Raw genomic sequence first — 27957 nt, forward strand, 5'->3', positions numbered from 1 at the left:
CTGACTGAGCCACCCAGGTGCCCCATTTTTGCAAATATTTCTTAGCTTCAACTTAACTTTCTCTGCTGATAAAATCCTTCGCAGAGACATGTGCAGATGCAAGGGGTAGGAAGAAAGGAACTAACATGGAAGAACATCTTTTATTTGTCCAGAATATTTCCATGTTTATTTGTCTTATTTAATCTGCCCCAAGCCATTGCACAATAAATATGACCTCTTCCATTTTTACAGGTAAGGCTCAGAGAGGGAGAGGGAAAGTGACTTGCCCTAAATCATAGACCTGTGACAGGGCTGGGATTCAAATCCAGTCTAACTTCAAAGCCCATGCTCTTTCCACTCACCATGTTACACTGCCTCCCTTTTTTGCTTTTTAACTTCTGTATACATAAGCATATTGGGGATTCCTATATTAATGCTCCCTTAGAAAAGTGGTAATAGTCATATCAGCCCTACGTCACACTTTTGTTCTGAAGATGAGAAAAGAGAAGAAAAATTGTCGTATGCAATGATATGATGATGAGAAGATTTAGAGGCCATGGCTTGTGATCATGTGAAAGTCTTATAACAAAGGCAGGTCATGAAGAAGAGTAATTACTCTTCATTTCCCCTGCCTTCGTATGCCTGTCAAATGCCACAAAGCTGTTTCTATTACTCTCTTATCATTTTCTAAGCTACCCAGAATTCCCACCCTCATTTCTAATGAAAATTTTTTTCAAGTTCCTGTTACTTTTTAGGAGACCTCAGTAGAGTACAAATATACCACAACCATAAGCAGGCAATTTAATTTTCATTACAGAAAAACAATGAATAGGCAGGAACAATGTAACGTGCTCAAGGATATCAAAATAAATATTTGTCTGAAGCCACTTGGCAGCCTATTCAAGTATGTTTCAACCTGTCACACAAACAGACAGAAAGGGTAACAGTGATATGTTATGTACTTTTCATGTTTCTTGACTAATGAATGAGAAGCAATCATTCCATCAACCCTGTACTATGACAAGGCTTCTTAGTAGCTATAAATAGCAGCTCTATAATCACTTCTAATTGCTACCTTTTCTTCCCTTTGGCACCCGATGCCATTAGGAACAGTCAGGTTGGGTTTTTTCAAAGATTGCTTTCAAAAAACTGGGGGAAAAATACATAAGTCTTCTCTTTCACTTCCCCTTCTGTATACAGTTCTTAACTTCACAGGAAGCTGTAGGCACAGCAATCAGTATCCAGAGAGACATACTGAAATCTAATCATGGCTTCATATCTTCCAGACGGTCCTGAATGATTCATTGGCCAAGCAACACATGGCACAGATGGCTGCGAACATAACACTGCACAATGCCTCAAGAGTGTGGTGTAATGGGCCAGGGACACAGTCTCACTATTGTTTTCCATGTAGAGGTAAAGACTATTCAAGCATCTTTGGCCTATATAATGGGGTACCGGCATGGCAATACTTGCCCAAAATGCTGAAAACTGCAAATGTAGGTAGGAGGGTCAGAGGAGTGAGGTGGGGAAAAGGTTGTGAGGAAAAAGGAAAAAGCAAAAGAAAGGAAGGAAAAATAAAGCTTCTCATACCCAATACTCTTAGGACACATTTCTACCTTTAGTTACTCAGGACATCTTGCTAGAAAGCCTTCATACCTGGGACCTACAGCCCAGCTCACTTCAGGAGGCCAAAAAGCCATGCTAATCTATAGAATATTCTGTGTCTCAAACTCAGTATCCTAGTAATCTAAGCTTAAAAGTTTAGTTAAATGGAAGTTAAATGAAAGGCCCTTCCTTCCACTTAGAATGTAGCATACTAGAAGTGATGATTTTCTCAGGGAAGGAAAATGAAGGAAAGAAGTGAGTCTCTGACAGTCTGTCTACAAATAATCCTTCAATTGTCTTTTGAAATTTATCATCTTTGGAAAGATTATAATTCGTCTGTATAGTATTTCATTTTCATCTCATATCCTCCTGCCCTAATAGGACAACAAAAGATGGAATCATTACAACAACTGAAGCTCTCTCCCATGTCCACTGTATTGATGTGCTTTCTACAAGGAAATAAATCCAAGCATTTCAGTTAGTCTCCCAGCTGAATGCTTCTCTTCTTTTCACACCTCTTTCCCTTTCCATAAAGGGGTCTTGTTTGGGAATCAAAACTCAACATCAATACTCACTTAAATGCATTCTACAAAACTGGTACCCAAGATTTCTATTCCTTAGTTGAGGGGTGTGATTCCATTGAAATATCATCACATGACCTGTTTACTTTTATAATGAAAGTTTTATCAAGAAAGGATCCCTCTTGGGGGCTGGGAGAAGTTCCTCCTAGTTTAGGGAAGGGGAATTTGTATATTACTCCACTTTTAGCTGTAGCCTCATCAGTCATACTATTTTCCAGGATTGAAATACATATATATATGTATGTATACATATGTATACATATGTATACATACATATATATTTGTTTTATTTAAAAAAAATTTTTTTTCAACGTTTATTTATTTTTGGGACAGAGAGAGACAGAGCATGAACGGGGGAGGGGCAGAGAGAGAGGGAGACACAGAATCGGAAACAGGCTCCAGGCTCCGAGCCATCAGCCCAGAGCCTGACGCGGGGCTTGAACTCCCGGACCGCGAGATCGTGACCTGGCTGAAGTCGGACGCTTAACCGACTGCGCCACCCAGCCGCCCCCATACATATATATTTTACACACACACACACACACACACACACACACACACACACACACACACACACTTGGTATATATAAAATATGCCAAGAAGCTCTAGTTTCTAAACTTTCCTTCTACCTAAAGGCTAGCTTTCCTATTCTTCATCTTCCCTCCTGTAAAGTCACTCACCATTCATTTGTTGAAGGCTAGGGCAGAATTTGGAGGCTGGGAAGACAGGGAACTCAAGAGAAAGGTACTGGCAGAAGAGATTACACATATTCAGAGCTCAGTACTGCTAAATTTGGGGGATTCAGCAAATTTACCTTTGTGCCTCCCCTTTTTACTAGTGGTTCCTGCTAATATTATGAAAATAACAGTCTGAACTAGAAAGATATATTCATACACTCTTGGAAATGACTACTTTCTGGAATGAGCATAGCATACAACTTACTATGCTTGAAAAGGGATCTAGCAAAACTTGAGGCAAGGAGAAATACTGCAAAGGTGCCCGTTATTACAAGTTAATATTTAATAAGGGAGGCTAATAGAAACTAGTAAAAAATACCTGTCTGTTGCACAGGGACTAATTGTTCTGTGATCACTTCAGACATTAACTTTGTTTTCTTAAGTGAATTTTAAGATGTACAGGTTATCTTGAAGTGACTTCTGTCATCCCACTAATAAATGGGGTTGATTCATCAGATCTGACTGCTTCGCAAAAATCCACCTTCTCTCTCTCCGTCCCATGTACATCCTTTCTGAGAAGGGTGTACTCTGGCAAAAAGAGCTGCTAGATTGTAAGATCCTTAAACCCATGACTTTCATTGAATCGTTCTTTGGTATCCTCCCCAAACACCTAGCACAGTATTAAGTCTATAGAGTATTCTTAATATGTCTTTCCAAGCAGGAACTCATATGCAGATACTGGGGCAAAGAAAATCTCTCTATTTCTTTTTTAAAAAAAGCCTTGACCTACTTGAAAGCGATGATGTTAGGGTGCTTCAACTTCCTCAAATGCTTGATATCCGTCTCATTCTGTTCTCTCACTTTCTTGATGGCCACCTCCTCCGCTCGGAACTTGCCCAAGAAGACAGCTCCTTGGGCTCCACTACCCAGCCACTGCAGCTCTGAGATCTCCTCAAATGGCACTTCCCAAGTATCTAGGCACACAAGCGAGAAACAAACTTAGAGGGATCTCAGAATTTGCTCAGGGACCATTCTACAAGGCCGCTCCAGAGGTACCAACTTCAGCATCACCCAAAGTGATCTCTACACTTTGACTCCTACCTGGTAACTCACCAAAAGATATAACCTTTCTACAGGTTTTGGTACTACAGATCAGATGTTCTCACATATTAGTTTGTATCAGTTTTTAACCAATGGAATCATGCAGATCAGAGATCTCCAATAGACTCTCCTCCAAACGAAACATATTTTGATATTCCCATGGCCCCACCTCACTTCAAGCTTCCATGTTTGATCCACTTATTTGTCTCTATACCACTATCCCTACTCCATCACCCGTGGTAAGTGTTGTTTTATTCCTCTTTGAATTTCTAGTGCAGATGTTCAATTAATCCTTGTTGAATGAATTTTTAATGATACTCTCCCAAGGACCTAATTATGCATAATATTCATATTAATATTTACCTTTTATTGAGTACTAGTGTAGTATAGAGCTTTACATCTCATGTGCCTATTCTTTCAACAATCTTATAAATCTGGCCTTATTATGGTTATTTGTAGATGAGAAAACAGAGACAAGGAGATTAAGAACTTACCCAAGGTCATAGAGCTGGTAAGTGGCAGAACTTGGCCCAGAACTCAAAAATTGGCTGATTCCAGGGACAGTGCTTTTTCCACTGTACCACATTGCCTCTCATTAAGTAACTAAGAGGGTCATTAGCCATGATAGATTTACTCATATAAATGCGCTATTTTCAAGCTTCTCTCTTTCTTAGATTTCGATTTTTTTGCACCAAAAAAGTAACAGGGGTCATTTCTAAGTGGCAACATTATTGATGATTCATATTATGTTCTTTATCCTTTTCTGTATTAGTTTTTTTTTTTTTTTTACCACGAGCCTGTAATACTTTTATAGTGAATAAAATGCTATTTTAAATAAGGCACTTCAAAAATTCAATCAATATGTGCTTTAATCTCATGGAACTTAAAAAGAAGAATATGATCCATTGATGCTTCTCCTTGCCCCACTTTTTATCAGTGCATTGTCACCACACTGCTAAGAAATAAACATCAAAGTACCCGAAGTCCCATGGAGTGAGGAGAGGATGATGACAATGTCAAAGGTTATGGGAGATTTTCATTAGATCACCAATCACTAAAAGGTCACTGTTGGCAGAACACTGAACGAGGTAGTGTTGAGTCAGCTTTGAAGATATTCTGGTCTTGAAAGCAAATCAACTCACATCTACTATGGTGATGAAGCAGCAGAAAGAAGTCATCAGTACCTAGAAGGGAAATATATTTCCTTCTTCTCTAACTTTCTCAACCTTAAGAGAAAAGAAATTCTGTAAATTCTTAATAAGATGTGGCTTCTCATTACAGCGGTCAAAACATGACCTTCCATATATGATTACATAGAGCTCAACAAATAAAAGGGAGGGTGGTTGATAGCATAGGTATTTAACCCATTTTTTTTGCTATGAGCAGATTAAAGGTTTCTGCTGTATTGAAGTTAGATGAATGTTATCTAAAAACAAATTTCTCTAAAACAGAGATAGCTCACAATTATGAAGTCACCACACAAACAAATGATACCAAGTAAGATGTGAAGGGAAAGAGTAACTTAAAGCCTTGACTGCTTCGAGTATCTTGCTGGCTTCGAGGGACTAACAGGAGTTAAGTGTCTCACATGGTCTCACTTCTATCCCCAAGGGCTTATCTGTGCAGCACACACAGGACCTGGATATCGATGGCATACTGTCAGAGGGGTTTAGTGGTTAGGGGTCCAGTGAAGAACTAAACACAGTGTCATTTTGGCCATTCAGGGGCTCAGTAAAGTACTCTTACTGGATTCTGGGACAAGAACATATGGGGCAATATTTTTCTGAGAAACTTCATAAATGCCCAAGTTATCCTAATTTTTAATATAATAACTACTAAAATTAGGTATCTTTGGGTGTTTTTCCCCCTATTTACTAAATTTTTATTTACTGTTAAATGCTAGAAACACTAGAAAATATTAGAAAAAAACAACAAAAGAAAGTATTTTATCTGCAATCCCATTCTGTATTCAGTTTTCATCTAACCTTCTGGTCTTTGCTTGTATGGATATAGCTATGTAAAAGTTGTATGTGACATATAACCTTTTCTACTTTTTTCATGTATTATTTCCCATGTATTTACAGGTTTTATTATAGGCTTTAATAGTTGCTTACTGTACCCTTTTACCTTTTCTTTTTCCATCTTTTTGTTTGCTGATTTAAATTGGATACTTTTTTCTTTCTTTATATTATTTCCTCAAAATCAGTCCTTAGGTTAAAGAGTATAGTTTCCTGGCTCTTCGTGTACCATTCAAAACTGCCATTCAACAGGATTTCGCTAGTTTTTTTTTTTTTTTTAAATGTTTATTTATTTTTGAGACAGAGAGAGACAGAGCATGAACGGAGCATGAACGGAGCATGAACGGAGCATGAACGGGGGAGGGGCAGAGAGAGAGGGAGACACAGAATTGGAAGCAGGCTCCAGGCTCTGAGCCATCAGTCCAGAGCCCGACGCGGGGCTCGAACTCACGAACCATGAGATCGTGACCTGAGCTGAAGTCGGTCGCTCAACCGACTGAGCCACCCAGGCGCCCCAGGATTTCGCTAGTTTTTGCTGACAGTATTAACGTATGAGTGTGTCCCTTTTACTTTAACTTTGCTAGCAGTGAATATTGTCAATAGTCTTTTTGGTTCTAATTTATTTAGATGTAAAGTAGTGTTTTGTAAGTTCGCACTACTTTGATTGCCAGTCATATAGAATATTTTCTCCACATCTGCACTCACATCTGCTGTGCATGAATGGTCATTTTTATCTGTTGTGCATTTATCTGTTGGGGTCTTATAGTTCTCTAAACTGGAAGGAGTTTTCTATTTCTTCGATACATATGAAAAGAATATTTTTAAAAAGACTTTTTCTTTGTATTTTACCATTTTTTAATAATTTTTTTTTCAACGTTTATTTATTTTTGGGACAGAGAGAGACAGAGCATGAACGGGGGAGAGGCAGAGAGAGAGGGAGACACAGAATCGGAAACAGGCTCCAGGCTCCGAGCCATCAGCCCAGAGCCTGACGCGGGGCTCGAACTCCCGGACCGCGAGATCGTGACCTGGCTGAAGTCGGACGCTTAACCGACTGCGCCACCCAGGCGCCCCATGTATTTTACCATTTTTTGAATGAAATATTTTCATAGATGCATGTCATTTCCTTTGAAATTTCTTCTACTGCCCAATCAATCTTCTAAGAGTAATCTATAGTTGATTTTAAGTTTAACCTTTACATCCATCTGGAGTTTATTTTGGTGTATGGAGTGAGGACCAAGGCAAGTTCATTTCTTTCATATTGTTATTTAATGATTCCAAACCAATTTGTTAAATAATTCTTTCTTTTCATATCATTTTATACTGTTTATATTATAATTTATTATATTTTTATTGTATATATATTTTTAAGCAATCTCTATGCCCAACGTGGGGCTCAAACTCATGATCCCTAGATGAAGAGTTGCATGCTCTACTGACTGAACCAGCTAGGCACCCCTATGATTTATTATATTCTTATTTTTTTATTAAAAAAATTTTTTTAATGTTTTTATTCTTGAGAGAGAGAGAGAGAGAGACAGAGCATGAGTTGGGGAGGGGCAGAGAGAGAGGGAGAAACAGAATCCGAGGCAGGCGCCAGGCTCCGAGCTGTCAACACAGAGCCTGATGCAGGGCTTGAACCCATAAACTGCAAAATCATGACCTGAGCTGAAGTTGGACGCTTCACCGACTGAGCCACCCAGGCACCCCTAGTATATTTTTAAATAAATAATTCCTATTATTTATTATTTTTATAAAATGAGAAATAAATTAAAATACAAATGATAAATACATTTGACACTCAAATACCAAAGAGGTTGATGATTCAATACTAAAGGATAAAATTTTCCTCTGCTAACAATAGCTCATGCCTGTGTTATTCAGCTATGTTTAGCCAATTCTCAATTATCCATGGAAAAATAGAGGGGACCACACTGGAAATTCAGGAACCTTCATATACTTCAACCACCTTCCCATCAGTCTTTTTACTGGACATAAGTATCAGAAGTAAAAGTGATTGATGTGGTTTAGTCCTCTTGTCCCATCCCAATGTCCCTGTCAATATCTAGCTGGCAGCCAATGAATAGGAAAATGATAGAAAAAAGAATGAGGATGTGCAAAATTGGAGGCTCCCGACAGTTGATGAGTGACCGACCTGGCTGTGTTCGGTTCAGGATTAGTCCCAGACTTTCTACTGCTTTTATATCTGTTCATTGGTACTCTTCCCCAGCTTTTATCTTATGATTCATCACTATGACTACTATTTTAATTCCAATATCCACTGTGATCCGTAACCACATGCCCCCCCCCCGCCTTTAAGGCATAAGTTCTCCTTAGTTTGTATTCAGACTTGACTATGACAATACTTGCTATAAGACTGGGAACTATTTGGCAGTAAAAGGTTTCAATTACACACGCTACCTTACTTGGACTTCACTACCAAATACTAAATGGGAGATGAAGATGTCATTAAAATTTTTGAAAAATCAAGTGAAATTTCCTTGTAAGTATACCAAATGCAGAGACACATCTGTTCTGTGGGCTATCCTCTGGTTGACTGTAATCCAGGATTAAAGATTAGCTCCCTGATCCCAGAGCTGACAAGGAAAAAAACTACACCTAGTTTCTGGCTAGTGAATCTCTTTCACGGCCCCCAGTAACACCAGCCTGCAGTGGGGTATCCTGTCATCTGCTGAGGAGTTAGGCAGCTATAAGCTGCCTTGTAAGCTTAAGCTGACCAGGCCGGTTTCTTATTTACTCTTGAAATAAGCCTTTCTGAAAGTCACATAATCAATTGAAAGACAATTAAATACAAGTTTACAGGATAATTCAAAAGTTTGTAAAGCTCGTGTTGACAGACACATAAGATGTATCCGTTGCTCCTCTTTATGAGCCTGAACCTACATTTGGGTCCTGAGACCTCCAAATTACCACCAAAATAATTATTAGACTGGACAAGTTACGACCCTAAAAACCAAATGCAGTTCATCACATAAGCAGATATTAGTAAGTTTCATGTCTAAGTAGAGAAGAAGGAACTTTTAAAGAAGTAATAAATTGAGGGCGGTTATCTCTGGGTTGTGGGATGACAAGTGATTTTTATTTTCTTCTTTGTGTTTATCTTTATTCCCAAGTTTTAAAATAATAATACTGTTTAACATAGAAACCCCTAAAGTTTGTGTGGCTTAAGACCATAGCGGGGGAAAGAAAGGTGGAATGTGCAGGGTGAATGGGATGGGAGGATGTATGAAAGACAGAGAGAGAGAGGCAGACAGACACATCCTGGGGACTGACAAAGAATTACTGCATGGAGCAGGAATGGATATTGTGATTGACAAATCCCGGAAAGCACACCTGGGATCAATAGATTTGCCAACAAATCCCGATACACTTATGGGAAAGGGGTATAGAAGGAGAAGCTGGTATTGGTTAAGAGAAGGTATTTCAGAAATATGAGAAAATGAGAAAAGAAAAAAATGAGAAAAGTGGTGATTGATGTCAACTGGCTGTTGTGGAAAAGCCAGCAACAGTCTCGACTGAAAGAGATGAACATGTTTTTAAGAGAGTCACAGAGTCCAACATGCAGTTATAAAATAAATAAAACAGTCTCATTTCTGGTCTATATTTCCGGTCCTTTCCAAAATGTCTTGATGAGAGAACTGTTAACCAAATCATTTACATGAGGCTACCAAGATACCTATCAAAAGCCTTAAAAAGCCACAAACCCTCTTAACCCAACCACTCCCTCTTCTAAGAACTTATCCTAAGGAAACCAAAGACATGTTAAAAATAATCACAGACATAATCAAAGATATGTGTGAAAATTAAATAATAAATGGATGTTCATTGCAGTGTAGCTTATGATCACTAAAAACAGCAAACTGCCAAGCGATTGAGGATTGCTTAAATAAATCTTAGCACATTCACGCAATTTAATATAATGCAAGCATTAAAAATGCTGAGGAAGTATGTTTCATGATATGGGAAATGTTCACAATGTGAAGTGAAAAAGCGTAACTAGTTTAACTCTGCATCTATTAAAGCACACAAACACACACACAATAAGACTAATATATATACCAAAAACATTAATAGTGGAAACTAGGGATCACAGATAAATAGTTTTACTTTTTGGGGGAAACTTACCTGTAAGTTACCAATCTTTCTACATATATTACTTTTGATACCAGGAAGAAAAAAATTCTTTTAAGGAATATAAATGGAGTTATAAAGAACACTAGGGCCATGTGTTCTCTTCAGATGCATAATGCTTGAATCGGTATATATGAATATGTAAATTACACAATGATGAGAGTTAATTTACTTTTCCAAAAGCTGTGAGATCTAGACATAATAATGCTTCTCAAGATTGGTTAGATACTTGTTCTTTCCTCACAATGTGAGCTTTCTGTGACCTGGCTGTAAGAAAATGATTCCTTTTGGGGAGCCTGGGTGGCTCAGTCAGTTGGGCGACTGACTTCAGCTCAAGTCATGATCTCACAGTCTGTTCTGTGGGTTCGAGCCCTGCGTCAGGCTCTGTGTTGACAGCTCAGAGCCTGGAACCTGCTTCAGATTCTGTGTCTCTGTCTCTGTCTTCTCCTCCCCACCTTGTGTTCTATCAAAAATAAACATTAAAAAAATAAAAAAAAAAAAAAGAAAATGATTCCTTTTTACTACAACCTACGATAGGGCAGCAATTTTCAGGCACAGAACCATGTGGCTTCTGTCTGGCTTAGAATCAACCCAGTGGCCATCAGACTTTTTGACTGAATAAATTTTCAATAAAAAATTTTCCATAGGCTTCACGCCCAGCGCGGAACCCAACGTGGTGCTAGAACTCACGACCCTGAGATCAAGACCTGAGTTGAGATCACGAGTGGGACGCTTATCCGACTGAGCCACCCAGGTAACCCCTCAACAAAAAATTTTTAAACATACATTCACTATGTGATTTATTTATAAATTATGTATCTGTACAGCTTTATTCAAATACCAAATATATATGAAAACATGCATGAAAATAGAAATTTAAAATGATGATAGGAGGAACAGGAGCTCTAACATCTTCTTCCTCATAACGCTGTGGATTGTCTTTATGTACCTTACTTGACACCACTTGACTAGACAGCTGCAAAAGATGGGCTTCGAAAAAAAGACCAACCAAATGTGAATCTGTTCCAGTCAGAAGGTTTATAGGAGATTGGTATGGGGTATTCATCTGATACTAGTTTTCTTTTTAATTTATTTGTTTAATTTATATCAAAGTTAGCTAGCATATAGTGAAACAATGATTTCAGGAGTAGATTCCTTAATGTCCCTTACCCATTTGGCCCATCCCCCCTCCCACAACCCCTCCAGTAACCCTCTGTTTGTTCTATTTTTTTTTTTAATTTTTTTTTTCAACGTTTATTTATTTTTGGGACAGAGAGAGACAGAGCATGAACGGGGGAGGGGCAGAGAGAGAGGGAGACACAGAACCGGAAACAGGCTCCAGGCTCTGAGCCATCAGCCCAGAGCCGGACGCAGGGCTCGAACTCACGGACCGTGAGATCGTGACCTGGCTGAAGTCGGACGCTTAACCGACTGCACCACCCAGGCGCCTCTGTTCTCTATATTTAAGAGTCTCTTATGTTTTGCCTTCCTCTCTGTTTTTATATTATTTTTGCTTCCCTTCCCTTATGTTCATGTTTTGTATCTTAAAGTCCTCATATGAGTGAAGTCGTATGATATTTGTCTTTCTCTGACTGACGAATTTTGCTTAGCATAATACCCTGTAATTCCATCTACATAGTTGCAAATGGCAAGATTTCATTCTTTTTGATTGGCGCCAGTTTTTTAAATCAAAGGTTGTCCAGTGAATGGTGGTGGTATGTTTATACAGGAAATGTTTCCCAAATCCACACTCTAACTTACCTTGCTGCTGCAATTTGTAATCAGTGGAATATGCCTTGCCAATGATATTCCATACAGGCCTCAAGCATCCAAATAGTCCTTCCAGAAACCCACCACTGCCGCTACCCGACCTGCTGAACTGAATCTTGATGTCTTCGGTTCCGCTTGTGCTCTCTCTGTCCGTGGTGTTGCTGTTCCCCTGAGACACGGCCATTTCCGATTCATCTTGTTCCCTTAGCTGAAGAACGCTGTTCTCAAACTGGTCCCTGGAATCTTCGCTCACACTCGTCAACACTGTTGTGGTCATGGGGCTGTTCATGTTCTCGGTTAGCTCTGCGTGTACTCCCCCCTTTTCCTGCGGGTCCTTAAGGAGCTTGGGTGAAGGGTGGCTCCCTGTAGGTGTGAGCTCATCTTGTAGTCCATTGAAGGTTCTGTTTTCACTCAAGGGTAAGTGTGGGGAAGAGGAGCAGCTCAGGTGCTCCTGAGGGTTGGCCATCGTGCCATGAGTGTGCCCAGGATCCTGAGATGACACTCAGAGGATTAGGAGGACAGAGTTCTGATGCAAGAGAGGGCTCCAAAACCTGGGAAAACAGGAGGAGGACATGAGTTCACCCTTCCTTTCGTCACCCACACTACTACACTTCTGTTTTTAATAACAAGAATATTGAAACAATGGGGATTGGTTAAATGAATACATCCACATGATGGAATACTGTGCAGCAATTAAAAATCATGCTGTAGAAGAGTATTTACTAACCTGAGAAAACGTTCAAGACATGTTAATATAAAAAACAGGTGAGAACAATATGTACAAGATAAACCCTTACATTTTTTAAAAATTCGTATTTAAATTCAAGTTAGTTAACATACAGCATAATAGTAGTTTCAGGTGATATAATATGGTGATTCAACACTTCCATACATCACCTGGTGCCCATCACAAGTGCACTCAATCCCCATCATCTGTTTAAACCATCCCCCAACTTTTATTTGAAAAGACACATAAACACATATTTGTATGTGTGTAAGAAAAAAGACTGGAAGAATACACTCCAAGAATTAACTATTGTTAAGTACTAACTTTTGTTAATTCTAGGTGGTTAGATTTGGGAGAGGCTTATGTCGTTGTGTTTCTCAAAATATTCCAAGCATTCTGCATTAACACGTTGCTATAAAGTGAATGTTTGTGTCCCCCTCCTCCAAAATCCGTATGTTGACACCCAATCCCCAATGTGATAGTATTTGGAAGTGAGGTCTTTGGGATGTAATGATTAGGTCAGAAAGGTGGAGCCCTCAGAGGATTAGTGCCCTTATAACAGAGATCCCAGAGTGAGGCATCTGGGTGGCTCAGTTGGTTGACTGTCTGACTCTTGATTTCAGCTCAGGTCATGATCCCAGGGTTGTGGGATTGAGCCTGCTTAAAATTCTCTCTCTCTCCTCATTCTCTCTTGCTCAAAAAAAAAAAAAAAATACTGGAGAGCTCCCAGTATTTCTTCTTCTGCCATGTGAGGACACAGTGAGAAAACAGCTGTCTCTGAACCAGGAAGGAGGCCCTTACCAGACATATAGAACATGCCAGTGGCTTGATCTTGGATTTCCTAGCCTCTAGAACTGTGAGAAATACATATTTGTTCTTTGAACCACCTGGTCTATGGTATTTTTGTTATAGCAGCCTAAACAGACTAAGACATATATATTAGGTTTATAATCAGAAAAAAAAAAAACATTTCCCTTCCCAAACAGAAATTAAATATCTTGATACACACACTTTTATTAAAAACTATATCCTGCTCATTTTTTCCCTAATTTCTTTAGTGTTTTATCTATTGGGGCATTGTTTTACTTTCTAAAGTATTCATTAAGTCATTTAGATAAATGTCTTCTGTATGTGACAAGATAAATTCCTAAGATATAAAATTTGTTTTTACTGTACTAAACCAATTCTGGGGCACAGATTAAGCCCCAGTGTTTTAAACTTATTAATTGCTTCTGATATGTCCATTAGCACCAATTTTTCAGGGAAACCCAACCTCTGAAAAGAAAGACATGGGATTGTTCCAGATTGTCCAGATCATGCAAATTCAATCTTAAATTTATTCAATGTATGTCTATTATCAGAAATTTACTTTCTTTACAAATCCCTATATAATAGTTATTCCTTTCTTCCTTCACTCTGTATTAAACATCTAGAATACATTAGAAGTCAGGGTATGAAGATAATCTCACTTTACAGAGGAAGCAAGAAACAGACCAACAATGACTGACAGCATAGTGCTTATAATGAATCAACCACGTGCTCTAGGGGCACAGAATAGGGAGGGATACTTTCAGAGCTAGCTACCCAAAGGTGGTAACTATTGATCAGTGTTGGAAGTATAGAACCTCATCGGGCATGCAGGAGAGGGGTGAGTGAGAGAAGACGGAGAGGGTGCCACAGGTGTGGGGAAAGTATGAACGAAGGCATGGAGGCATGAAAGACTATGGAGTATATGAGAAATCAAAGTGGATGGAATGCAGGTTATACGTATACATAGGAAGATAAGAATGGAGAGAAAGTCAGGGTCTATGTTATAAGGAGCTTTGTATGCTAGGCTAAAAGACTTGGATTTTATGCTGAAGGTGATGGGGACTCAATAGTATCCTCTATTAAGGTTTGTGGATAAAAAGAAATTATCCCTATTTTATTAATTTCTCATCTGCATTACGGAGACCCAAAATTTTTAAAGTTTTTTATTTATTCATTAGGGGGGAGGGGCAAAGAGAGAGGGGGAGAAAGAGAATCTCAAGCAGGCTCCCAACTGTCAGCGCAGAGCCTGATGCAGGGCTTGATTCCACAAACTCTGAGATCATGACCTAGGCTGAAATCAAGAGTCGGACACTTAACCGACTTAGCCACCCAGGCACCCCTCTGAGACCCAAATTTTAAGCCTTGTTTTCATTGCCTATGAGGAGCTTGTGTGAATGAACCAATGAAAATACCATATCCTTTGAAGTCTCATTCATTAATTTAACCATGTATTGAGCTCCTATCACATGCTATACAGTGTGTTAGGCATTAATGAATGGTACATATGTTTCTACTCTATAGGAACTTAAAATCTAGAGGGAAAGACCAAATGACGAGAAAAGCCATATGGTTAGATATGTAGTACACAGACATGAACAAGGTGCTATGAGGGCTCAGGAAAATAAACATCAAATATGTCTAGAGATGTCATAGAGGAAATGCTGTTTGGGTTGGAGGGTAAACCAAGAAAAAGTGAGACCTGACATTCCAGGAAGTCAAAGTTGGGTGTCCAACTTTGGCTCAGGTCATGATCTCATGGTTTGCAAGTTTGAGCCCCACATCGGGCTTTCTGCTCTCAGCAAAGAGCCCTCTTCGATTCCTGTCTCTCTCTCTCTGCCTTTCCCCTGTTTGTGTGCTCATGCTCTCTCCCTAAAAAATAAATCAATGTTAAAAAAAAATAAAAAAGAGGTAGGACTTGAGATGAATCTTTGAAAAGAGGATGATTTGAGATCCATAGAAGAAAGGAAGTCAGGTTGGCTAAGGGAATTAGCAGAGGCAAGCAGAAACCACCAGGGCATGTGTGAGAAGTTTGGTAACTCAGAAATAATGGAATAGCCAGCTAATGTTGGGGAGCAGTTAAGGTAATGCCTTTCCTTCATATATGGGTTCTGAAAGTTCATAAAATGATGCAGATGATTCTTCCTTTAAATAAATCAGAGAGATGAGGTTGGGTTGGATGAGGTTAGCTTACAGGTGGACTTAAATTCTAGGGAATGGAGAAATTTGGGAGCTAGGAAGCTGCCTGGGACTATCAGGTTGGGGGGAAAAAGAAATAAAAAGAAAAGCTGAAGCCCTCTGTTACAGCAATAGCTGTTTGCGGAATTGACCCTCATTCCCGTCACCCTATCCTCCCCACCCCATTCCTTTTGTGCTGATCTCTCAGCTTTCACATTACTGATCCCTTCGTTTTGTTTTCCTGCTGATTTCTTGCCACAACCTTGAGCTCTCTTGACTTTGCCCTCTCTTACCTTGCTCTGATTGAGGTCTTTTAAGACTGCTGACTTGATACTATCTGCCCTGGCCACTGCCTCAGCAGTTACTTCCAGTCTACCTTTGCCAGTTGGGACTCATGGTTATGCTATACAGCACAGGGTGTACATCATGCTTTTGGCTCACATCAGACTTGAGGGTAATGCAAATACCCAAATGAATATGTGAATTTCAGCCAAACACCTATTTGTGCAATTTGTTCTTTGAATCAGACTATAGAACTTTATGTTAAATCCTGGTGAATTTCCATTTTTGTCAGTTTGTATTCTGAGTTTCTCCCTAATGACACCACATTGTAATGAGTTCATGCACTAAAAGTTAGAAAAACATGTTTGTTTTGTAACCTTTTCCTACTTCTAAGAGGTTAAGGGTGCACATGAAGCAGACTAGTCCCCCCTGGCACTGGGAATGAGTCTAAGGAAGAGAACTTCAGCATGCTCATCACACTTGATTTGATTTTTTTTTTTTGAAGTTTATTTATTTTGAGAGAGAGAGAGAGAGAGAGAGCGAGCGAGCACATCAGGGCAGGGGCAAAGAGAGAGGGAGAGAGAGTCCAGGCAGGGTCCATACTGTCAATGCAGAGCCTGATGCAGGGCTCAAACACACCAACCGTGAGATCATGACCTGAGTAGAAACCAAGAGTCAGACACGTAAACGACTGGGCCACCCAGGTGCCCCTTGGTTTGACATTTATCAAGGAATGTCTAGCAAGGAATATGGTCCAAACGACTTGCTTTACCTATGAGAATAACATTCATATGTTCAAATTCAAATTCCTATGATATTGCTGACTTGCTCAATGCAACAGCTAATCAGTGGCAGAGCTGGAAATAAATTCTCCTTCCTCATCCTACAGTCTTTCCCTAGTCTGGTTGTTTGTTTATTCAGACAGAGATATACAAATAGCCGTGGTATCATGATCATTGATGACAAAAACAATAGTAATTCTCACTGTTATACTAGATGCACTAAAGATACTCTCAAGAAAGCACAAGTATCCACCTAGCGGGATGACTGTACCAGTCAACAGAGCCGCGACAGGCCATCCAGCTACTGGCAACTCAGCAGTGCTCTGGGAGGGGGCACAAGCAAGGGGAACCTCAAGGCGTGTATAAAGATGTGTACAGTCCAAGAGGCTTCCCTCTGCTCACCAAGAATATCAGGTCCAATCTCAACCAACAAAGGCAGAGAAATGGAGAGGCACAAGAACAAAGGGAAAGAAATCATCCCGTGACTGTCTTAAAATATGATCAGAGCTGACTACGTTTAAGAAGAGTGTAGGAGGATAAAGATAGCTAAATTTTACCTGTGTGTATGTGAACACACCCACACACTGCCACTGCACAGTGAAGAAGCTGGTAAGTGCAAACAGGCAACACAGGCAGCCCCACTCTAACTGCTCCTTTGCCATCTCAGTGCCTCTTTCCCCGTCCAGATTTGGCTCAGGCACCCTCAGGGCAACTGTTTGGATCTTTCAATTCATGAGAAGTCAAAGCTAGTATTGACCAGAAAATGTTAAAAATGAAAACAGAAAAAAGAAATGAGGCAAAATCTTTAAACATTGAGAGTTAGATGGAGAAAGATAAGGAAGAGCAGGAGGGTAAAAGGGCAAGGTTGGAATGTCACCTTTCTCAGTAGGAAGCTCTGTGAGCAGGGTGCAGGGGAGGTGATGCTGCTGTTACCTTTAAGGGCTTTTGAATCTGCCAGAGGCACAAGGTAGCGCTTCCATATCTGCCCTCCCGGCACATTTCCCTTGCCCTGTGAATTTCTCAGCTCCAAGAGGAGGAAGTGGTTTGTGCAAAATTAGTAGGTAGGGGCTGGAGACGGTAGCAGCTGTGCATTTGCCAGGGCACTGCCAATTTCTGGAAATTACCTTGGCTTTGTGCCAAAATGGATTCGGCACAGAGAAAAGGGAATGGAAGAAGCGATGTGGCCAGATAGCCCTTGAGTTCTTGTGTTTTTCTTATATAATACAAAAATTTCCAAGTTGCTAATAAAGGGTACTTTTATAATAGATTAGGTTTTGAGTTTTATACCATAAATATGAGTATGTCAAAGATTTTGGAAGAATTTGCCCCATAGATAAAGTTTTTGGTATAACTAAAATTGAATAAAATTATAAATTAAGAATTATTGCTGAGATTTCTTGAATGGCGTTAAGCTATTCCCAAGCTGTCTTCTCTTTGCTTGGCATTTTCTGGCCTTAAAATAAATCCAACTCTTCCATCTCTACAATTCACATAACAGTATCTAGGGCATAAGAGACATTTCTGCTACTAAGGCATCATTCCCATTTTAAAACTGGGATTAAGCTACTTGTTTGTAGTAATAACATAAAAATTGATCTTCCCAGGCTAGAGATCTGTTAATAAGATCCTGATTTGAACTTAAAGAAAAAAATAGATAGCTTTTTCTAATGGAACGTAAAAAATCATAAGTATGTGATTTAAATTAGATCAAAAGAGTGGCCTACACATCCCTACAAAGCAGCTCCAGCCACTTCTCATCCTGCAAGCAGCCCCAGCAGGGACCAGCACCACTGCAAAGTGACTCCTGCCCTGGAGAGGGGAAGGTAACCACACACACCAGTTCCACTACAGCCACAGGAGGCAAACCTTATAACTGACAGCGTGGAGAGTGCCCTGCCAATCAGTACATCTGTAGCCCCAACATACAGTCTGGGGGCAGTCATCTGATCCTACTGCTGGCCTTGCCTACCAACAAAAACCTCTCAAAGGCAGCATAGGGAGAGAGCCCTGGAGTTCAGGGTCACTGCAGCCCAGACAGAGGGATTGGAGGCAGGTATCCAGTTTGTCTGCAGGACCTGCCCATCAATGAAAGCTTCTCAGGGGACAATGTGGGGAGAGTGTCCTGCATTTGATTGTGGCCTGGGCAAATGAACTGAGGGCAGGTATCTGGTCTTACTGTTGACACTGACCAAATACAAGCTTACAGCAGCCCCAGACCTGCCCTTTAGCACAGAAACCAAACCTGGCCCACGACAGGCAAAGTGGGCCATTGCAGCTAGATGGACTGAAGGCAAATGAGGCTCAGCCACAACAGTAAGGTGCACACAACCCACATAGGAGATTCCCCTGAAGTGCTGGTTTGGGTGAACAGCGGACACTATGCTACAGGGCACAACAAGACCTCTTCTTCAAAAGGCCACTATTTTTTCAAGATCAGGAGACATAAATGACTTTCCTAACACACAGAAACAGACACAGAGAGATAAAATGAGGACACAGAGGGATATGTGCTAATGAAGGAACATGACAAAGTCACAGCAAGAGAGCTAAATGAAACAGAGATAAGCAATGTGCCTGATAAAGAATTGAAAGTAATGGTCGTAAAGATACTCACTCAACTTGAGAAAAGAATGAAGGATCTCAGTGAGATCTTCAACAAAGAGATAGAAAATATAAAAAAGAACCAATAAGACATGATGAACTCAATAACTGAAGTTAAAAACACACTAGAGGGAATGAGAGCAGATTAGAGGAGCAGAAGAACATATCAGCTACCTGGAGGACAGGGTAATGAAAAGCAATCAAGATGAAAAGCAAAAAGGGAAATGAATAATTAAAAATGAGAATAGGTTAAGGGAACTCAGTGACATCATCATGCATAATAACATTTGCATTATAGGGATCCCAGAAGAAGAGACTGAAGAAGGAGCAAAAAATTTATTTGAAGAAATAATAGCTAAAAACTTCCCTAATATGGTGAAGTAAACAGAAATCCAGATCCAGGAAGCACAGAGAGTCCCCAAACAAATCAACCCAAAGAGGTCTACACCAAGACACATAATTATTAAAATGGCCAAAAGTAGTGATAGAGAATTTTAAAAGTGTCAAGGGAAAAGAAAATAGGTACATACAAGGGAAACCCCATAAAGCTATCAGCTCATTTTTCAACAGAATCTTTGCAGGCCAGAGGGAGTGGCATGAAATACTCAAAGTCCTGAAAGAAAAAAACCCTGCAACCAAGAATACTCTATCCAGGAAGGCTACCATTTACAATAGAAGAAGAGACAGAGTTTCCCAAACAGAAGTTTGAGGATTCAACATCACTAAATCAGCCTTACAAGAAATGTTAAAGGGAGTTCTTCGAGTATAAAGAAAAAGCTATAATCAGAAGAAAGAAAATTATGAAAGGAAAAAATTTCACAGGTAAATAGAAACATAATAAAAGTAGTAGATTAATCACTTATAAAACCAGTACAGAGGTTAAAGCACAAAATAAATAAAATCAATTATAGCTATGAAAATCAGTCAAAAGATTCACAAAATTAAAGAATGTAAAGTATAAGATCATATACATAAAACGTGGGGCAAGAGAATAACAATTTAGTGCTTTTAGAATGAGTTCAAACAGGGGCATCTGGGTGGCTCAGTCGGTTAAGCACCAGACTTCAGCTCATGTCGTGATCTCACAGTGTTTGTGAGTTCGAGCCCCACGTCAGGCTCTGTGCTGACAGCTCAAAGCCTGGAGCCTGCTTCAGATTCTGTGTCTCCCTCTCTCTCTGCCCCTCCCCTGCTTGTACTCTGTCTGTCTGTCTCTCTCTCAAAACTAAATAAACATTAAAAAATTTTTTTTCTTACAAAAAAGAATGAGTTTAAACTTAAAAAAAGAGTTGTCTACAATTGCACCTTACCTCTAACTTGGTCTCTTAACTGTGAATCGTCTACTGAAACTCCTATTTGAAAGGACAATAACCATGGGTATTGAGGAGGGCACCTTTTGGGATGAGCACTGGGTGTTGTATGGAAACCAATTTGACAATAAATTTCATATATTGAAAAAAAAATAAACGTTACAATTTTTTTAAATAAAAATAAAACATGACTATAAAAAAAAAGGACAATAACCTCATATCAACCAAATTCACTGACCTACCTCATTCCTCATCTTTATAATATTTCATTCAACAATCATGCATTCAAAAATATTGTTTCAGTGCCTAAAATTTACATATATTTTTCATTAAGATTATGAATACTTAATAATATTGAAAGTATGCTAGAGCCAACAAAATATAACAATTACAAAACGACAAATTCTCCATGGTAATATTACTTTCTGAATACAAGTACCTATAAATACAATCACGATTAAAGCTAAAATAATTTTTATGTAGGCTTTTCAAATAAAATTTTTAAATGTTTACTTATTTTTGAGATGGAGGGAAGGGCAGAGGGAGAGGGAGACAGAAGATCTGAAGCAGACTCTACCCTGTCACCACAGAGCCTGATGTGGGGCTCTAACTCACAAACCATGAGATCATGACCTGAATCAAAGTCAGACACTTAACCGACTGAGCCTACCAGGCACCCCTATTATTATGTAGGTTTAAAAATGAATAAAGATGCTTTATTTTCAGAGTTGTAGACTGTAAATTTATCAAGAAATAGAAACTTGTGAGGCTTCAAATATACCTTAAATGCTAAATGCCTCAAATGCTAAACATATTTCTTGACTAAAGAAATGACTTCCCCATAACTTCATAAGTCTTTGATAAATAATATGGACTATGGTAAGTACAAATATTCCAGAATAGAATCAACATTTTCTGACCTAAATCTGACTTGTAGTAGCTAGATAAGTTTACTTAAAATGTCTTAAATAGTAAGATATAGACATATATGTCTTTAAATATACAAACATTAATAAATACAAAAATAATTATATATGCATTCCAAGAACATAAGAAAATAGGTTTAAAAGGTCAACAGTGGTTATCACTGTTGTTCTTTTAAATGTTTTATATTTCCCCAAATTTCTAGTAGTAGCATGCATTACTCTTTTAGTAAGAAGTTTTCAATCCAAATATCTGTTGCTTTATACACATAGACTAAAAGCTTTACTACTTTTGCATATACGAAAAATCATATGAAATGTTAAGGACGTTGTTGAGAAACCTGTCAGTGTTTGCTAAGGCTTGCCAACAGCTTAAGAATAATTATAAACTGGGGTGCCTGGGTGGCGCAGTCGGTTAAGCGTCCGACTTCAGCCAGGTCACAATCTCGCGGTCCGTGAGTTCGAGCCCAGCGTCAGGCTCTGGGCTGATGGCTCAGAGCCTGGAGCCTGTTTCCGATTCTGTGTCTCCCTCTCTCTCTGCCCCTCCCCCGTTCATGCTCTGTCTCTCTCTGTCCCAAAAATAAATAAACGTTGAAAAAAAAATATTTAAAAAAAAAAAAGAAAGAATAATTATAAACTGAAAACAAAAGAATAAAAACAGATGACAATGAGGAAACAAAAGTTGACAACTCCTATTTTGTTTTTACCTTTTTGACTAGTAAGGATCATATTCAAGCTGGAGAAGGTAGAATAATCATGACTAAGAGACTGGAAACTCAAGACAGATGAAGAGACAAGGGTGTATCTAAGTGTTGTGATTATTTCCAACTTCTAAGGTCAAGATGAATAACATGCAAAGGCACTAGAACTCTTGCATTTAGGATCACAAAAACGCCCTTTGGTAAAGGATTACCTTTAGGAACTGCGAGCAAAACAGCTATCCGTGGAAAAGTAGAAGATAGAGAAATACCCTAATTAAAAAAAAAAAAAAGGAAAAGGAGGCTTACAAAATACGTAGAATTATGAACTTGAATTAGTCCCTGGTAAAAGCTTCCAGTACACAGTAAGCACTCAATGAATACTAGTCCCTTTTCTTCTTTTCTTTGCCTATTAGTTTATGCCTTCCCCTTCTCTTTTTGGATATCTATGGCTCTAAGATAAATAATTCATCAGACTGGTGGATGCCAGAGGGAGGTGGGGAAATCTGCAAACTGGGTGATAGGGAGTGAGAGGTACAGGCTTCCAGTCATGGAATGAATAAGTCATGGGAATACAGTCAATGGTATTGTAAGAGCGTTATATGGTTACCAGATGGTAGCTACAATAGTAGTGAACATAGCGTAGCATATAGAGTTGTTGATCGCTATGCTGTGCACATGAAACTAATGGAACACTGTGTCAACTCTACTATCCTTCAACAAAAACATAACAAAAATAAAATAAAATTTTAAATGACTAATAGCATAAAAAGATAAATAGTTCAGGAGGACAACTGAAATGACAGTTGAAATTAATTTAAAATTATTATTTAAGGGGCGCCTGGGTGGCTCAGTCGGTTGAACGGCCGACTTCGGCACAGGTCATGATCTCGCGGTCCATGAGTTCGAGCCCCACGTCGGGCTCTGTGCTGACAGCTCGGAGCCTGGAGCCTGTTTCGGATTCTGTGTCTCCCTCTCTCTGACCCTCCCCTGTTCATGCTCTGTCTCTCCCTGTCTCAAAAATAAATAAAACGTTAAAAAATTTTGTTTAATTATTATTTAAAATTAAAATTATTTTTAAAAATTTGGGCTATAATGCACACTTTAAAATTATTTCCCAATCAATCAATTCAGAACCTTCTATGCACTTCATGATATGGAGAGCAATATTGTGAGGGGATAGGAGGGAAAGCACTGTAGGAAGATAGACCTGGATTCAAATCCTCATCATTAACTTGCGCTGAACTCTCTAAACCTCAATTTCATTATATCTATAACTGGTATAACACCAGATCCCACGCACTTAAGAGACTAGAGAATTGCATGAGATCATGTATAGATAACACACCCAATACGCACTGAATCCTCAATACTTGCTAACTATCCAAGTCTTTAACTAGAAAAACTAGAATAAGAAGACATATGTCAATATGCTCAATATATATGTGAAATCAAGGGACATGAGAGAAAGGGAAAATGGAAGGTAAGTTTTTCTTAAGTGGAAAAGTGAGAAAAAGAGGAAAAGAAGGCGGGGAAAGATCAATACACTTAGAAACTGAGACACATTGAGCTTTTAACATTCATATGAAATTATAAATGAAGACACAAAGAATCAATAAACAGAGACATGGGGTCAAAAGGGCAAAAGTAAGATGGAAAACAGAAGAGGATAATCTCAAGTGTATGCAGCTTCTTTTTCATATTTAATTTCCTTTGTCTGTAATTTAATTATAGCAGTTATTTTTATTTTTTATTTATTTATTTTTTTTACATTCCAGGGTTTAATTAAATTGAAAAAAGAGGGAAGGCTGTATGTAGCTATAGTAATGTTTAGGAGAATATCAATGCTATGTCATTTCAATATTTGGGAGAAAAAATGAATTGCCATGTTTCTAAATTGCTATGTTAAATTAGGAGTTAATTTTATTGATTCAAGAAGATATCTCTAGGAAAAGGCTGCTTATACTTTAAACAAAAGGGCAATTAGAACATAAGAGAATCATTGCAGCACCGTGGTCCCAAGGGAGATCATGGAATGTTCTTCCCTAGAGATATGGATGGTTTCACACCATGTTAGGTGCTCTGCCTTTCAGGGATTGCCTAACCCCACTCTTGTGTCACCTAACTTTCAGCAATGTTACTACCTTCAGGCAGTTTGCCTTCACTTTCCTAAGGAAGGCTTATGTCCAGGGCAGAGTCTAAAACGTTTGCTGTAGCTCTAAGCCTAGAGAACTCTGTACAATGGCAACTTCCCACAAACTTAGAAAAATTATAAAAAATAGTCCTTACGTGATAAATTTAATATTGTAGTAAAATCAGTGAGCTCTGGATTCAAACTCTCTGGGTCCTAATGCTGATTCTGTCCGTGGGAAAGTTTCTTATCTTTGTGTGCCTCAGTTTCCGTTATCAAAAACTGGAATAATAAGGGTATCTACCTCATAGGGTTGTAATGAGGATTAAATAACACTTGCGGAGTGCTTAACATACTACCTGGCACAGAGTAAGCACTCAGTAAAAGTCTCCTATTTATATTTTAAATTAACAAACATTTTATTTTTAAGTAAGAAAGTATATGCTTATTAATAATAACTATACAATTAAAGGAGTAAGATCAAATAAAAACATATATTTTATTTTAAAATTTAATTTAAGTTAAAAAGGCAAGAAAGACTTTATTTAAAACTATTGCAATAGAGGAGAGGGACAAAAAGCAGGAGGATTTGTAAACATTGGGGTAAGCTAATGAAAAATACTTGGAGGACTGTGAGGTGTGAGAAGTGGGAAGTTTGGTCAAAGTGATTAGGCCATCTATGAAAACATATACTTCATTATTATTATTAATTTATCTTTTTAAAATTGAAATAGAGTTGACACAATTCATACAACATAGTGATTCAACAACTCTATATGTTATGCTGTGCTCACCATAAATGTAGTCGCCATCTGTCCCCATATAATGCTAGTACAATACCATTGACTGTATTCCCCATGCTGTACCTTTCATACTCATGATTTATTCACTCCATAACTGAAAGTCTGTATCTCCCATTTCCCCTGACCCATTTTGTCCATCCCTCCTCCTGATTTCTGGCAACCATTAGTTTGTTCTCTGTATTTATGAGTCTGTCTCTGTTTTTTGTTTGTTCATTTGTTTTGTTTTTTAGGTTCCACATATAAGTGAAATCACATGGTATTTGTCTTTCTCTGCCTTATTTCACTTAGAATAATACCCTATAGGGTCCATCCATGTTGTCCCAAATGGCGAGATCTCATCTTTTTTTATGGCTAAGCAATATTCCTGTGTGTGTGTGTGTGTACACACACATATATACACACCCACACACACATAAATACACACACATACCACATCTTTATCCATTCATCTAATCAATGGACACAAATTGCTTCCACATCTTAGCTATTGAAAATAGTCATGCAATAAACATAGGGGTACATATATCTTTTTTAATTAGTGTTTTCATTTCCTTTGGGTAAACACACAGTAGCGGAACTAACTACTGGATTGTATGGTATTTCTGTTTTTAATTTTTTGAGGAACCTCTATACTGTTTTCCACAGTGGGTGCACCAATTTACATTCCCACCAACAGTGTGCAAGTGTTCCTCCTTTTCCATATCCTCACCAACACTTTTTATTTCTTGTCTTAAAATTTTTTTTTAATGTTTATGAGAGAGAGAGAGGGAGAATGAGTGGGGGAGGGACAGAGAGAGAGGAAGACACAGAATCCAAAGCAGGCTCCAGGCTCCAAACTGTCAGCACAGAGCCTGACGCAGGGCTTGAACTCACGGACTGTGAGATCATGACCTGAGCCAGAGCTGGATGCTTAACTCAGGCAACTCTATTTCTTGTCTTTTTGCTTCTAGCCATTCTGACAGGTATAAGGTGATATCTCATTGTGGTCTTGATTTGATTTTCCTGATAATGAGTGTGTCTATTGGCCATCTATATGTGTCTATTGGCCACATGTCTATTGGCCATCTATATGTCTTCTTTTGAAAAATGTCTATTCAGGTCCTCTGGCCATTTTTAAATCAGATTGTTTTTCTGGTGTTAAGCTTTATAATTTCTTTACATATTTTGGATAATAACCCTTTATCAGATATTTCATTTGCAAATATCTTCTCCCATTCAGTAGGTTGCCTTTTTGTTTTGTTGATGGTTTCCTTGACTGCACAGAGAATATTAAAACAATTTGTCCTCAGTTACTTCATGGCTATAACTTTGGAAAAAGGAAACCTTAAGGTTGTCCAAAAGGATGGCTATTTCAATTTTATAATAAAAAGAACTCTTTCCTTTCTTTAGAGAGAGCAAGCAAGCGAGCAGGGGAGAGGAGCAGAGTGGGTGGGAGGGGAGGGGGAGAGAAAAAGAAAGAGAGAATCTTAAGCAGGCTCCACAGAGCCCAACACGGGGCTCGATCCCATGACCCTGGGAACATGACCTGAGTTGAGATCAAGAATCAGATGCTCAACTGACTGAGCCACCAAGGTGTCCCATAAGACCTCTTATTTCCAAGGGGTTAAGTAGAGCAGCTTAGCCCAGAAATAAGTAATGGCCTAGCCTGCAGGATTTGACATCACTATTCATTGGCCTGAGGCCCTGAGTCTCCTCTGACTATTCTTGTAGTCTCTATGCATTTTCTAGTTTTCAAAGAAAAAAAAATCTTTTTTGGATGTAACTTGAAGAATTACAGCTGTTGAGACCATAATAATCCCCAAATTAGGAGACAGTATGAGTAGCACAAGTTAGTACTTTGATGTTGAGGATAAACACATAATTAATAATTACTTCTTATAAGTATCAGAGTCTTAGGATACACATTAACTACATTTGTTTACTATGTCACCCGTATCTTCCTTTGTAGATGAGGTATGTTTCTAAAGAACAAAATAAGCAGAATCCAATTAGAGATTAATTCATATTCCAAATGTGCTGGGGACGAAATTGAAGGAAATTTTTTATGTTGTGTATAATCCTTTTCCTGACTTAGGATTTTCTGAAGTATGTGTGAATACTGCTTGCATGATGAGCAAGCAGTAGAAGCAGGCACTATCACTGAAGAAGGACCCTATGTTAGCCCAGGCCCTAACAAATGGGGCAAGTGAGAATTTAATGAGACTGCTTACAAAAGTCAGGACAGAAAAAGCAACAGGGATGGTATTATGCCCCAAAGCTAGTAATAGCCAGTAGGCTTTAACTGGGGAGGGGAAAGAATGCTCACCAGAACCTGGAGAGAGTAGCTATACAAGAAGGTCATCCAACATACCTCTGCCTTGGTAGAGGGATGCAACCATGGTGCACTGACCTGATAGGGAGAGAGTCAGTGGAGTTAATATTGAACCACAATTTCACTTTCCTTTTGCTTTCAAAGACCCTGCAGGTGTTTGCCAATGGTTGAACCCAACAGAGAACCAGAGGACGAGAAAGTCCACTGCTGCAGTCCAGACAAGTCAACCTCGAGGGACACAGAACAGGGTGCTTTGAGCAGGACAGAAAGTGGATCTGATCCTAAGCCCCACACCAGTGGAGATCCTGCTGCTACAGGTAGACATAATGGTCAAAGCTGGAAATGCAACCCACAGTGCTGAGCCTCAGCTATTAAGAGATCTACATCTGGCTTCTGAATTTTTTGGTTTGGTGAGAAAATTTGAACTCTGGTATCAGTCATGGGCTCTACAGCAGTTCGGTGTCTGTTGGACAACTATTCCTTCCGCCTGGGCTGAAGTATGGGGGTATTTTCCCTTCTA

The 27957-nt window shown here is 38.9% G+C and overlaps 1 protein-coding gene and 1 long non-coding RNA gene across 16 annotated transcripts in view; one reads left to right on the forward strand and one right to left on the reverse strand.

The window, feature by feature from the left end:
• MAP3K13 (mitogen-activated protein kinase kinase kinase 13) overlaps nucleotides 1-27957 on the reverse strand; it is a 175824-nt gene that overhangs the window by 38774 nt on the left and 109093 nt on the right. For 12 of the 15 annotated variants that reach the window (XM_045037167.1, XM_045037169.1, XM_045037164.1 and 9 more), the window contains 2 exons: nucleotides 11879-12438; nucleotides 3637-3820 (listed from right to left, as the gene is read on the reverse strand). In XM_045037167.1, coding sequence (XP_044893102.1) covers nucleotides 3637-3820; nucleotides 11879-12353 — 659 coding nt within the window. In that variant the 5' untranslated portion in view covers nucleotides 12354-12438. Of the gene's footprint in view, nucleotides 1-3636; nucleotides 3821-11878; nucleotides 12439-22407; nucleotides 22482-27431; nucleotides 27587-27957 lie in introns of those variants that run through there. The other 3 variants (XM_045037172.1, XM_019840029.3, XM_045037174.1) reach the window with 3 other exon arrangements.
• Nucleotides 773-27759, forward strand: LOC109503535. Its single transcript, XR_002745330.2, has 3 exons — nucleotides 773-1395; nucleotides 10765-10871; nucleotides 27582-27759. It is a non-coding gene; the product is annotated as an uncharacterized LOC109503535 (long non-coding RNA).

Source organism: Felis catus, chromosome C2 (genome assembly GCF_018350175.1).
Source record: "Felis catus isolate Fca126 chromosome C2, F.catus_Fca126_mat1.0, whole genome shotgun sequence".
In the NCBI taxonomy this organism is placed as follows: Eukaryota; Metazoa; Chordata; class Mammalia; order Carnivora; family Felidae; genus Felis; species Felis catus.